The 14417-nt window shown below is 42.4% G+C and overlaps 3 protein-coding genes across 3 annotated transcripts; 1 reads left to right on the forward strand and 2 right to left on the reverse strand.

Annotated features, from left to right (window-relative positions):
* The first annotated feature begins 2729 nt into the window (after nt 1-2729).
* Nucleotides 2730-4421, forward strand: hypk (huntingtin interacting protein K). Its single transcript, XM_041218804.1, has 4 exons — nt 2730-2934; nt 3550-3605; nt 3823-3874; nt 4065-4421. Exons 1-4 carry the CDS (start codon nt 2773-2775, stop codon nt 4158-4160), a joined length of 366 nt encoding a protein of 121 aa, XP_041074738.1. The 5' UTR covers nt 2730-2772; the 3' UTR covers nt 4161-4421.
* A 470-nt stretch (nt 4422-4891) lies between these two features.
* Nucleotides 4892-9309, reverse strand: mfap1 (microfibril associated protein 1). Its single transcript, XM_041218803.1, has 8 exons — nt 9094-9309; nt 7984-8197; nt 7527-7656; nt 7170-7357; nt 6641-6910; nt 6308-6467; nt 5941-6030; nt 4892-5627 (listed from the first exon to the last, which is right to left on the reverse strand). Exons 1-8 carry the CDS (start codon nt 9173-9175, stop codon nt 5451-5453), a joined length of 1311 nt encoding a protein of 436 aa, XP_041074737.1. The 5' UTR covers nt 9176-9309; the 3' UTR covers nt 4892-5450.
* Nucleotides 9310-10311: 1002 nt separating this feature from the next.
* On the reverse strand, nt 10312-14409 carry hddc3 (HD domain containing 3). The gene is made up of 4 exons (XM_041218365.1): nt 14201-14409; nt 13143-13198; nt 12388-12628; nt 10312-11991 (listed from the first exon to the last, which is right to left on the reverse strand). Exons 1-4 carry the CDS (start codon nt 14310-14312, stop codon nt 11861-11863), a joined length of 540 nt encoding a protein of 179 aa, XP_041074299.1. The 5' UTR covers nt 14313-14409; the 3' UTR covers nt 10312-11860.
* Between the last annotated feature and the right edge of the window lie 8 nt (nt 14410-14417).

Below are 14417 nucleotides of genomic sequence, written 5' to 3' on the forward strand. Positions count from 1 at the left end.
AAATCCAACCACAACTACGTGCTTCCTGTGTCACATCACTTCCTCCCATAACCCACCACGCCCCTCAGTTGAACACTAGACCACACTGTCACCTTGTTTTGTCACCTTGTTTTGTCACCACTGCCTGCCAGTTTTAATCACACAACCCTGGCCAGTCTCCTTGGGTTCCCCTGTTAAGTCACATTACAAATAATATAAACAATATTGTGTGAAATTCAGTGAAGCCAAACAGTTAGGAAACAGCAGCAACATCAAACAAAGAGGCTTTAATAGAACAGGGATAAGATTACACCATGGGCTGTGTGATTAATCGCTTGTCTGGCAAAAGTCTCCCATCTTGCTGTTGTCAAGTAAACAGGCACCAGAGTCTTCAGATGGATTTGGATTTTAAAAAGTCATTAACATCATGGGTATAGGAGTGTTTCAGCCAGGTCATTATAATAACATTGTTACTGCAGATAAAGTGGGGCCACACAGTCTAGTGCTCCCAGTTCAAGTGCAAGCAGTGTTTGGAACACAGATATGCAGGACTCAGAACACTTACCTGAGCCAGTAGAATCTTAGTTGCCCGCCCTTTTGTGTACTTCCTGATTCTAGAGAAATCACATGATGCCAGTTTAGAACTCACATTTCTTATTTTTACTATTACTATGTTACTATTCACAGGTGACTTGCTTGAAACCAGGAAGTGCTCAAAAAGGAGGCAGCAAATAGGATTCTACAGGCTTCGATAATACAGAACAAAATCAACATTGAATTAACTCTGGTGACGATTCTAATCATCATAAGGGAGAGGTTAGAAAATGCAACTTTGAACTTATTTAACATTTAAAATACCCAACCCTACAATAACCCTAAAATAGCTAGGATGGACGCATACTAAGACTCAATGGAAAAGGGGATTCGCAAATAACCGCTTACACGCATTACTCGGCACACACGCACAAACAGACTATCCGATTCAATCCCAGTCAATCCAGGGCCGGCCTGTTCCATTTAGATCCCTAATCTCCTCTGAGCCACACAATCTAAGCTTGACCTCTTCTTAATTAGAAGTTTACTGGGCAAACCTGTTTCCTAGAGGCCAGGTTTGAGTGCTCTGGAGTGGAGACAGGTGAATACATTAATCAACACTGGGAAAGCAAGCAACTCAAATCCTAGAAACTTGAGTCACAAATAAAATAACCTATTGCATAGTGTATATGTAAATCCTGTTGTAATTCTCACTAGTGTGTGAGCTGAATTTACGAAGTGCATCAAACTATTGTCCAGGTGGAAATGAAGAACTAACTCCTTAGCACCAAACAAATGAAACCCTATTACCATCACCTTCGTTATAACAAGAGTCCCTCGTTAAGGAAGTACATAGTGCTGGGGAGGAGTGTTTAGGAGGAGTAGAGACTAATTATGAACAACCAGGTGTGCATCTTAAACAATCACTGCTCACTATAATAGGAATCATAACTCAGGACCACATAATGCATTACAAAAAAGGATTTTAAAAAGGTGTTTTACAACTAAACAGCTTTACTTTTCACTCCCCATTTATCTTGTGGTTTACAGATGAAATATATAAAATTTTAAAAAAGAGTGAACAAAGTGTGCTTGCTACTGATTGTGACCACTATATACATGCATGGATTTAACTTTCCAATTACCAGCAGAGATAACCCAGTATACCAGTCAGCTGTCCACTAATATAGTTTCAGCAGCTCCTTACCCAAAATGCAAACCATAAAAAAACCACCAATAGAATTCACAAACCTACATCTAGCTTACAATAGTAAGGTTACCAATAGGACCCGAAGAAGCTGGAATGAATTGATCCTCACCAGTGTGTCATGTCACTAATACACAAAGTTCACACAATACTATGCTGCCTGTCTGTCTGTCTGTCTGTCTGTCTGTCTACAGAGGCGCTGCTTCTTACCTGGCCCCGGATGCAGAGAGACATCACCAGAGCCCAGACTGAGACACGGTTCGGTGTGAAGTTCAGAGGTCAGCAGAGGCAGGGGGTTAATCATATACCAAAATGAACTGCTTGGTTTTCAGACAGAAGTGTCTCCCCAACTCCAGCAGCATTCCCCTGGGAGCTGCCACAGTGAGAGCTGTGTTCCCAGGGAGCAATTATCTGGGGTAGAGGTGGGGGTGCAGGCCGACTTATAATTGAAGTGAAGTGTCTGTACAAATTGCAAAGCCAATTATCTTTGAGACAAGACTGGGTCCGTCAGGACGGTGGGCATGATGTGCCCTGTTTGAACCTCTAGGAACTGAACCTGATTAAAAAAAACAATCCAGCCACTTAAGCCTCTTAGGAGACAGCAATAGGCAGTGCAGGAAATGCTCTTAAATCATCCGGTGCAAAACAGTACCGATCATGTGCTGAGCTCTACACAACATCATTAACCTGGCATTTCTCGTTTTACTCATCAGCTCTTCCTGTTGCTAGAAGCAATGTTCTCCTGCATATCTAGCAGTGCTATTCTACCAAGACTTCAGGAGCCACTACTCGTCCAGATATTTCTAGTACACACTGGGCAATACTTCAAACTCTTAGAGATTTTTTCAAATGCATTTTTATTAATATTAATATTAACATTGTGCGCTGATCAAGAAAGTAGGCATCCGACGAACAGCAGGAATTGAAATGATACACGTGACAGGTGTAGCGCTTGTATCATGTGACGTCTGGTGTTCGCTGGAATACCATCCGAAAATACAGTAAGACTGAGTTCCGCTCTCCCTTTCCGTTCCGGAGTCACAGTCGCAAACATGGCTGCAGAGGGAGACGTAGATTTGGAGCTTGAAGCCGACGAGAACTGCACGGGAAAACCGGTTGAGAAACTCCGCAAACATGACAGCGGCGCGGCCGATCTGGAGCGTGTCACCGATTATGCGGAGGAGAAAGAGATCTCCAGTTCTGACCTGGAAACGGTAAGGCCGGCGATGAGACGGACCGAGACACGCGGGCCGAGTTTGGAAGAGGCCTGCTGTGTGTGTAAAACACTGTATAGACACCAGAACAGAAACCTGGAAGTATCGCTCATTTCTAGTGGGGGGAAGAAAACAAAATGTTTTAAACGGTCAGATAAATAATTAGAGAAATAAGAAAAAGGTGGAAGTTATAGATGTAACGCCAGAATGTTAACAACAAACAGAAATGTGCTACAGTGACACTAGAGAAATAGCTTGAGGAATACAAAAAAACTATAGTAAATTTCAACTATAGTTCTTAATGTTTCCACCATATAACAGTTAACTACCGCAGAAATTTACCACAAATGTCTTCATTTCAGCAGTTAAAAAAAAAAAAAATGGGAGTACTGTTTTTAGTATTGTGTGCTTGTAAGGAAATCTATGCAAATAGTTAAATAATAATAATAATAATAATAATAATAATAATAATAATAATAATAATAAGTTGGGCTCCTTTTAAGAGAAATACAACTAACAAATAATCCATGTACAGAAGTACTTGCTGTACTCTGCATTCATGATACGCTCAGCTGTTGCTCTTTATCTAAAGATTCCTGGATTTCTTTTCTGCAGGCTATGTCTGTGATCGGAGACAGAAGGTCCAGGGAACAGAAAGCTAAACAAGAGAGGTGAGTACAAGTGTTTTCATCTCTATACCCAATTCTACCTAAATCTCTAAACAATACCTCAGTTACAGCTGGAGTCTTTCTTAATCTTGCTCTATGCTGCCCTCGTTATATCTCACTCCTATACTTGGAGGCTAACTTTAACAGACACTATATGGTGGTTTGTTTGTGAATGCTAACAGCTGGAAGAGATTTTAATGAACTGCACTTGTGTTGACAGAGAGAGAGAGCTGGCCAAGGTCACCATCAAGAAAGATGATGTGGAGCTCATTGTAAGTATGAGGTTAGGAGGCATAGCAAAAAACATAGTGCTTGGGAGGGACAATCATGATTGTTTATGGAAGCCATCGTTCCTATTCACTGATGGTGTTTCTTATATATCTAGTGTTCGGTAAACAAGCATAACCCTAGGAATATACTTCCTGATTGTTCATGATCCTAACAAGCTGCTTCTGTTCTCAGATGACAGAGATGGAGATTCCTCGAGCAGTAGCAGAGCGCAGTCTGAGGGAACACATGGGGAATCTGGTGGAAGCACTGATTGCGCTCACAAACTGATTCCCCTACACATACCAAGACACACAATTGAGGTTCCAGAGAACCGCTTTCAAAGATGCACCCAGCATTTAGAACCAGGAAATCTCTTGAGGTGGTTTCACTATTCTGCAGGATGGAGACAGGAAACTGTTTGGACTGCTTTTTCCCTACCAGCACGGCGTTTACTGACTTTAATGATTCTATTAGATCTAACTGGCTCATGGACAAAAGTGGAGTATGTTTGTATTTCAAGAAACAAAATAAATGTATCGTGCATATTTAGCTGTGACTTTGTTTTTAAAAATGATGCTAACTTCACTTGTAGTCCTACCCTGTCCAATATCCAGTTAATAAAACTGCTTCTGTTAGGCAACCATGTCTAAAGAACTTAAGCGATATAAAGTTGAACCACATTTACAGTAGATTTTTTTTATTTTTGGTGCCTTAAACCAAAAAAAAGGTTGCATTTTGTTTTAAAAACACCTGACTTAGAAATGCATAACATCACTGTGTACAAATAATCAGTAGTCTAAAACAGTGAGTGTTGCATAATATTTACATGCAAGTATGGGTCTCGGGTATATTGTGAAGATACAATCCTGTTACTTATATGATGTGGATGCCAGTTTCCTAAATAACTAGATTACTCACTATTCTACTAGCAATATTCATAATACAAGTCATCCTCTGCATCAATGTGGGTCTATTGAAAAGTGTTTGAAGCTTTGGGATACACAGAATAAAACAAAATGAATATTCTACTTGCCACAAAATTAGCAAGTCTGATTTATTTAGGATTTAGACCATGTTTAAAACATTGCAATTATTAGTTTACAAAAGAAATATCCTTAGAGCTTATTTAGGTCTGTGAAACCAAAGCAAAGAACATTACCTGGCCATGAAATCTACAACAGATAATGGATATATATTGGGCATCAGCCACTGTAGATTACAGTACACACTGCAAACAAACATCTTTTGATGTCATTTCTTTAATTGAACTACATAAGTACAATTAAATATTCAACGTATCATAAGGGAATAAAGAAAGTTACTTCAGTCCCATTAGGCAAGCAATAAAATCTTGAGATCCTCTGCTTCGTGGTAGCTCAGTGTCAAAGCAAACAGAAATGACAGAGCAAGGGCTTTCGATATCTTGCCTGGTCTAGAGTCTTTTGAAGGGGGATGCGAGGGAGAGGGACAGATCCTTGAGCTGGAGTGTCCTAGAAGCACGCTGTGCCCTGCAGCAAGAAATCAGATTCTATTGACAGCACCACAGTCTTCAACTCGAACCCGACACACAACTCCTGCTTAGGTCTTCCTCTTGACAGCAGGTCTATCAAACACGTCCCTCACGCCCCCTGCCTTCTGCTTGAAGAACTTGCTGTTCTGTGCGGTCTCCTGAGCCCAGGCAGAGTCAAAGGAAGTCGTGTCCTGATCCACCAGATGGGTGTACTTAGTGCGCCCAGAGCGGCCAAAATTCTTGACCTAAAAATAAATACAAAAATATTAACAATTTGTAATAAAGCTTTCTTATTTTCTGTAGAAATATTAAAACAAAGTTTGGACAGCTGTTTCTTACATAGATCTGCAATTTCCCCACTGACTGCCACATCTAGACAAACTTTCCAGGGCATCTTTCAACATGCTCCGCTTTCCAACCTGTCGTTACTTCTCCAAGTAAATTAGACAATATCCCTTTATACTTCACAAAAGCAAACTCAAAAAGGTCTGCTTTCTGTGAAGAACTTCAGTCTGATCTTGTCTGTATCAAGCCTTAGATCAGTTGTGCCCAGCTCACCTGCATGACTTTGGGCAGGATGGTTTTGTTGAAGTGGTCCTCCAGTGTGGGTGCGCTGAAATCCCTTTTGAAAACATCCTGTTCCTCATTCTGGAATCACACAAGAGATTTAATAAAAAAAAATAACAATAATAAAAAAAAAAAAAACTGTTTTACAGATGGACAACATAATACTGTTTTGTAAAGCACCATTTGTAATAAAAGCAAAGCTAAAACAAATGTGCATAAGCAAGTTCAAACATACAAGTCTCCCTTTCTGAGCAACTAAGTTAAATGTGTCAAGCACATTTCTGAATCGTGTTTTGAAGTTTTCTGGATTGCATTTTGCACCCAGCTCTACTCTTCCTACTCTGTGCAAGGTACCCACCATGAAGAAGGCTCCTCTGTGGTAGTACTTCTGTAGGAACTTGTATTTGCCCTTTGACGCTTTGTTGGTGATGAGCTTGCCGTTGGATCGAAGCTCAGCTCTGCGCTCCTCCTCGGTGAGATTGTGGAATCTTTCAATCTCGGCCTTCTCACGCTCCATACTGTGGACACAAAGAACAAAAAACAGTCAGAACTATACTGAACCATTACGCAAAGCTAATTCTATACTGAGTGGACACAGGTTACAGACTATGAGGACAGAGATAGAAAGTAGAAATGGGGTACCATCAAGCCTTAGTTAAAACCAGAAAGTGAGAACCCTCTCAATACTCACGCTTCACGAGCTTCACGGTCCCGCTTGATGCGTTTGAGCTCTCGGACCTTCCAGGCCTCGTACTCCTCTTCCTCATTCTCTCCATCTGTGTCAAGCGCCTCAAGTGCAGCGATCGTGCGTCGGTTCTCCTCAAACTCCTTCTTTGCCTCCTCCTCCACTATCTTCAGTGTATAGTGCCTACGCTCTTCCACCTGCTTCTTTGCCTCTGCCTCCAACTCCTTCTGACGCAGCTCCTCTGCCTCACGCTCAGCTACAGTAGCACGGTCCTTCCTGCAGGAGGAAGCATCATTAATACAAGTTAATAATTTCAAGCCTCGCTAACTAAAGAACCAGCACACGATATGGATCAGGTTGTACCCAAGGCTAAGTTTGAGCAAACTTGATCTCTTCCCCTAAGAACGAACACAATAAAGCTTTTTCCACACATATTCATGATAAAAGTTTAATTTGAACCATGCAAGACAGGGGAATGGCAATCAGGAAAGTTTAACCTTATACCCCTTAACGTACTATAATACTTTATTCTTACTTTCTGATGAAGACCGGTTTGAGACGGGGCTCAGCCTCATCCTCGCTGTCTGTGTATTCCTCGTACTCTGATTCCGATTCAGACTCCTCTCCGGATTTACCTTCCTCCTCCACCTCCATTATCTCCATGTCCTCATTCTTTCGTTCCTGAGCACGCTGGCGCATCATTGCTCGCCGCCGTTCGATTTCCTTGGGTGGGTGGGGGTAGACAATTACAATGAGCAGTCTATCAGAAAAACTGCGGTGCCTCCAAACCTCCATTGGAGGAAGTATGCAAACCATAACCTACAGCATCTCCTCCTCCACAGTTACTGCCCAGCCACCCAGCAAAACACAGCCTATCCCAGCCAGGACTCACCTCATCATCCACTTCTTCCTCTTCCTCCTCACTGCTTTCCTCTCGGTCTGGGAGCCAGCCTTCCTCTTCTGACTCTGAGCTACTCTCCATTACCACCTCTGGCTCTGCTATCTGCCTGTGTCTTGCCAGTCTGTACAAGTGGGGGGGGGGGGGTTACAGACGATAGTCTGTCATTTAAAAGTCAACTGCTCCGATATGTTTCACATTAGGTGGCTATTACTCACAAATCTGGAACTGAACAGCTCTAGTGTGACACTTTGGGAAATGTGTGTGTGTATAGATATAGATCTTTTTTTTCAGTTAATGTACTACTAAAGTTTTATTTTATTGTAGTTACCAGTTACAGGTTATATGCAAACTGTACATATACAGCTTGAGGCCCATCAGAGACTTAAGGAAGCAGCGAATCTGCATCTCTAATGGTGAGGCAGCATGCTAATGTTTTCTGGTACTGTACCTCTCCTCCACATCCTCACTGACACGATTCTGCAGACGCTTAAGACGAGGGTCAGAGACCACCTCCTCTTCCAGCTCCTCTGGCTCAGCGTCCTTCCCCTTCTTAATGAACTGGAAATCCTCCTCTTCTTCATCCGAAGACTCCATGGGGGCATAATCAGGACGCTTTCCTGACACATAGCGCTTCACCTTCACTTTCTCCATAGAAATTTCACCTGGAAGAGAAACAGCAACAGATTAACCACTGTGGGATACCAACCTACTGACACACAAAAACCTACAACATGGATTTAAGAGTCAACACACACACACCTTAACATAGCTCCATCTCACATTCACACAATAAAGCATACGACATTAGGTAGCAATACAGAAGCTTGGTTATACAACTGCTTTGAAGATATAACACTTGCCTCATTTTATTACAGTACCAAAGTACATCCACTAAACTTCAAATATCACATACAGCAGCCAGGCCACTGCATAAAAATATAACGTTTGTTTACATTCGATCCATTTCAGACTACTGGCAAACTCAACACACATCACTACAAAAAAACCTTGGTTTGTTATTAATATTAGTCTGACATGTAAAACTGTTTTCACAGAATGACCCTTAAGGTGTTGAGGCTGTAGTGTAAATATGAAAACCGTTAACTTCGTGTTTGCTATAGCAAAGAATATGCATTAACAGTAACTAAGAGAAGCACACGCTGGGTTGTTCTAATAAATACCGCAGTAACAAACTGAGCTTTTATGGTTTGTGAATGGGTATTTCATAATTCACTTTAAATTGAATTACTTGGGATAATACTAGGTAGCACGCCACTGTTTTTCAATCTTTAAACTTTTCATTACATCCACGAGTAATACTTATGCACATAAGGCCTGGTCAAGCAGCGCCGGTCTCGACATCTTACCAAATAAAGATATGCGTGCTTCTCCATCGCACGAGTTCTCTCAGAAACAGCCATTGCTGTGGAAAAGCGTGTGAAACTCAGGTGCTACTTTTTTTTTTCCCCCAACCTATCAACCTGCTAGTGCACGCCGTATAGAAAAAGGCTGATCCCCGGCCCTCGATTTAAACCTAGCCCGAGCCGGATTCGCCTACCTTTCTCATTTCGGATCGGCACGGCTCCGGCCGTTGACTGGATCGGCGGCTGCTTCATGTTAAGAGAGTTCTGGGCCGACATGGCTGGCTGAATTGAAATACAAAAAATATAAAGGAGAACAAATATCACTATATTTGGGGGGGGGAAACAAAACAAAACAAAAAACTACGATCTAGGCACCCCCTTCTCTGTGCCTAACAGGAAGTGAGTGAGTTACCGGATGTTGTTGCCCTTGACACACAGAGTGATGATGTCAGAAAGGGGCGGTGTCTCAATTGACACTTTATTCTGCGGTCAGACACTGATTCCTGTTACTGCAAATGCTAATTGTTCTATCAATATACACATGCAAAGTTTATTCAGTATCATTAACACATCTATAAGAAACGGTTTTCTAAATAGGCAGAAAAACGTACTAAATCCATACAGAGAGTATTTTGTGTTCATGTTGCAGCCATTGCATTTACTGTACAGTATATTTAGCAAGTGTCCAGAACCAGGAGAAGGGCACATGGATAGGCCTGGGTCCCGTGAAGACACACAAAGCAGAACTGTTCTGCAGCTTGGAACCAAATCTCTGTCTGTACCTCTTCTCTCTCTCTCCAGCGCACCCATTTACAGGGTGGTAAGAAGATGTCCAGCCCCAGGCAGGCTGGCCTTGTCCAGTCTCTTCTTGGCCCTCTTCATTTCCAATACCATTGTGACTATCAGAACTATACAGACCCCATTGAAGAGTGAGACATACTGCAGCATGAGCCAGTACACAGGGCTAGGAATCCCTGTCACAAGAGAAAGAGAAGCAGGGATGGCATGGTTTTCAACAAGTAGTTCTTATAATTTCATCTTTGATACATTGTATCTATGCAGATAGACCATTTCAGAAAGAAGACATCCACTTAGTAGTAAAAGTAGCAGTTTATTGGTTGTGAAAGATATGCCTGATGGCACATGAACAACTGGCAAAGAGTTATACCCAACATGAACATGATAGCCGACAGATACATAATACATTCACATTACAATTTCATTGGAGCTCCATAGCCGCCCCCGTGCTGGCCGAGCTGAGATGAATGCAATACAGTGATTAAGAATGGCTCAGCCAGCGGGCAGGGCAAGTGGCACTTGGGGCCACCTTCCCCCTAGACAAGGCACGCTGCAGGAAGGAGGCAGGGAGGAGGACCAAACAAAGAAAGGACAGGGGTTTGTGGGCAGAGAGACCTATTTAATTGGTCAAACTGGTAACGTATGAGCTTGATGGGTGGAGTCTCCTTTCAGAAAGACAACAAGTTTCCAAAGATTGAATAAGAAGTGTCCTGTTCCCTACAGCATTACATTGTCCCTTACCAAATAGCATTTTTATATACACATGAAAATGTTCATTGAATATCATCTACACATCTATAAGAAATGGTTTTCTAAATAGGCAGAAAAACTTACAAAATCCATAGATTTCTACCGACAAAGGACCTCCATAGTACTCTTTTCCTAAAATAAACAAACATTTTAGTTTAATTGCAAAAGTAGAGTGTAATCGTTTCTTATAAATTCATCCTGGGGTTAACAATATCTCCCAGAAAGGAAAAATAAATTTTATTTTTATATATGTTTTGATTTGTGCAAAATTAAGCTAGGATTAAAATTGCTGAACCAAAGGTGTCCAATATATTATTATATATTTTATAATACACTATTTTACTTGGTTGTGAGCAATGCCTAAGAAAGGATTTGGATAAGTCTTCTATTCAGTAGTATTTAATTGCTTTATAATAAAAACTTCTAACACAATTGGTAGGTGATTTAAACATTAACCACTGTGCCTGAGCTTCATAACATGACCCAGTGTTCAATTAAATCACAAAACACAGTAACCCATCTTGAACGTGTGTAGTCTTTTATTGTTCAAGACGCACAATGATCTTCTAAAGTCAATATTCCTGTTTTAAACATTTGAAATCTGCAATGCCTATTCTGATCACTATTATTTACTTTTTGATGCAAGAACCAGTTTCCTCTTTTAGTCAATAATTTGCATTAGCAGCCTTAACTTTCACTCCAGCACAGCAAATGAGGAGCAGACAGATGTAGAAGGCATTCATTACTCTGGCTGTCCCTGACACTAACAGCACTACCTGTACTAGCCTGTGTTCAGCTGGCATAAATGAAACACAACTGAAATTTGCACTAGACTAAACTCCACCAGCAACATGCAAAATTACTGGGTGTGGTTTTGAGTTCCTCAGATGTGTGAATTGCTTCCCCAGTGATCATACATTTCTGTTTCATATGGCCTTTGAATTGTCAATTTATTGCATACACAAATAGACAATTTTTACTGTTATTTCATTATCACTTCACTTGAATACCTCAGGCCACTAGCTTGCGACTTTTGTATCTGTTATTATAGAACCTTGAAACATTCCCCACAACTTCCAAGGCAAATCTAAACATTAACATGTTATGACTGGTTTCACAACCCCAATTAGCACTAATCCTTACCTAAGGAATCATGAGGTAGTTAATCAGGGTCTGTTAGATTCTTATTGTTTTACCTTAGAGGAACTACAAGGAAGCTTACTAAATGATAGATGATCAAGTCTTTAATTAAACCAGACATCACGACATAATCAAATCATTTTTTTTATTCACATAAATGAATAAACCAAAGCAAAATCCAAGTATTTATCCCCCCTCCATCAACCTGAAAGAAAAGCTGTGTGTTCTGTTCATGGTTCTGATTGACAGATTTTCTCTGGCTCCCTCTGCTGGTCAAGTCTCAATGCCTCGCTCTTTAAAGAGCTGGTACAGCTTCTCTTCCAAGGTAGTGTTTGTCCCCCGCAGCCCCTTCACTACCTGTGCTGCCCAGGTGAAATACTCCTGAACACGCTGTGGCGTCCAGCCTGCAAGCAAACACAGGAACACCTCCATCAGCCAGAGCTCGGAGCACACACACAGTGATACAGAGTGACCAAGCCTCTGTTTTATACATGCCTGCCATAGGAATACAAGTCTACCCTAGTGTGTCTCCTTAACAGAAACAGTAACTTCACTTTGTTCTACCTTCTCATGAGGCAGTTGAGGGGAAAACTGTGCATCCTCATATGAGGCTTTCATGCATTTGCATCTTCCACATGTCCCCATATCAAGAATACTGTCCCCAATATGAGGTTACCATGCATGAAAGGGTTAATATGAATACATTCTCAAAAACCAAAAAAAATCAGCGTTGGCATTCTATTTTGGAGTTGCGATACAAAAATCTCAAAGTGGTGGGGTGCCTGTGTGGGCAGTCTCACCGGCGGGGGTGCAGCGGTTCAGGTCCCTGAGGTTGTACAGCTTGTCAGCCAGCTTGACCAGCTTGGCCTGGTGGCTGCAGTGAGGGGCGTGCTCGACCTGCAGCCGCTTCCTCTCCTGTTGGGACAGCGTCTTGTCATCCGTCACTTCCTGAACAATCCGCGCCACTGTGGCCCCGAAAACAGCTTCCAGCTCGGGGAAGCTGGTGTCTGTGTCCTCCACTGTGTCGTGGAGCAGTGCCGCCTGCGAGGGGTGCAAAACACATACACCGCTTCAATATTATTCATATCTGCCTAATTATACTCACAGTGATGAAGGCCATCAACACACATTTTTGGAAATACACCCACAGTTAATTGCCTCACATTGATACACCTCAAGCAGACACAACTTTCATTTACTAAGCATTAAGTAATACAGAGGAGGTAATCAAGTTTGTTTAGCATTTTATCATACACTGCAGTACTGAATTTCAAAGCACTTAACAGAGCAAGTGGATTTCAGAGCACAGTGACTACAGCCACTAAACAAGCAACATGCTACAAACAATTTGCTGCTCTTGAGGATTTGGGCAAGGGTGCAGTTTGATAAATTCCAGTTGGTCTGTGAGCTTAAATTAGCAACAAGCTCAGATAGCGCTAACTAAGCTCATATTCAAACTTGGAACGTCTCAAAGTGCTATATAATGGGAGTCTTATTTGCATCCGTAGTAGAGCTGACACTGGAGAAAGAATCTTATCAAGCAAATTTACAGTACCTGCAAGACAGTAATGTCTGTTATTCCACCTTCATAACTTAAAATTCTGGCGACTCCTGAAATAAACAAGGCAGGCTATGAACATTTTTCAAATTCTTCTAATGCACCCACCAGCTTTCTAAAATAGCACAAAATGTGAAGATCGTCGGCTTGATTATGATGTACTGTTCCCTCACTCCATTTGCCACAGAAAATGTTTACAAGTCATTTTTCTTAGTCAATACTTGTACAATAATTACCCTGCTGTGATAATTGACCACGCTTTTCCCGTGCTCTTAATAATGGTAAAAAAACAAGAAACGTCGCAAAAAAATAAATAAATAAATAAAAACAACCGGTAGTTTTCTTAGAAACGTCAGTCCTTTCGGACTGCATATTTCTGTAGAAAGGTCTCACTGACACGTGACGCAGGTGTGTATTTAGCGATTGTAATTACAGTTTATCGTATGTTTACTCAATGGCAATGTGTCGCAGATATAGGTTGAGCCATATTGTTGTTAAATTATCTTTATTGACTGAAAAGAACGTAAATTCCTAACTTTCCCTCTGCCACGACAAATGCCTTTATTTCCCCGCACGCTGAGAACAAAACCCGTCACCTTCACAAACTTATTTCGGTTGCATTCAAATTAAGTTCAGTCCTGCCACCACCCTTTCCCTGGAAACCGTACCCACGGGGTGCACCTGCCACCACCCTTTCCCTGGGCACCGTACCCACGGGGTGCAGCTGCCTCCACCATTCCCCTGGGCACCGTACCCACGGGGTGCAGCTGCCACCACCATTCCCCTGGGCACCGTACCCACGGGGTGCAGCTGCCTCCACCATTCCCCTGGGCACCGTACCCACGGGGTGCAGCTGCCTCCACCATTCCCCTGCGCACCGTACCCACGGGGTGCAGCTGCCTCCACCATTCCCCTGCGCACCGTACCCACGGGGTGCAGCTGCCTCCACCATTCCCCTGCGCACCGTACCCACGGGGTGCAGCTGCCACCACCCTTTCCCTGGGCACCGTACCCACGGGGTGCAGCTGCCTCCACCATTCCCCTGCGCACCGTACCGATGGGGTGGTTGATGTACGGGGTGGCCTCGGGGTCCTTGCGCCGCTGGGTTTTGTGTTTCTCGGCGGCGAAGTTGACCGTCTCGAGCAGCAGGACAGTTTCCAAGTTCATCCCTCGTCTCGGTAAAAGAAGAGACGAGTATCACCTAAACACACAGTTCACAATGTCTCAGTAAACGCAAAGCAAACGCACTCCAGCACCTGCGCATGCGTCTGG

The sequence above is a fragment of the Polyodon spathula genome, chromosome 19 (assembly GCF_017654505.1).
Source record: "Polyodon spathula isolate WHYD16114869_AA chromosome 19, ASM1765450v1, whole genome shotgun sequence".
Lineage (NCBI taxonomy): Eukaryota > Metazoa > Chordata > Actinopteri > Acipenseriformes > Polyodontidae > Polyodon > Polyodon spathula.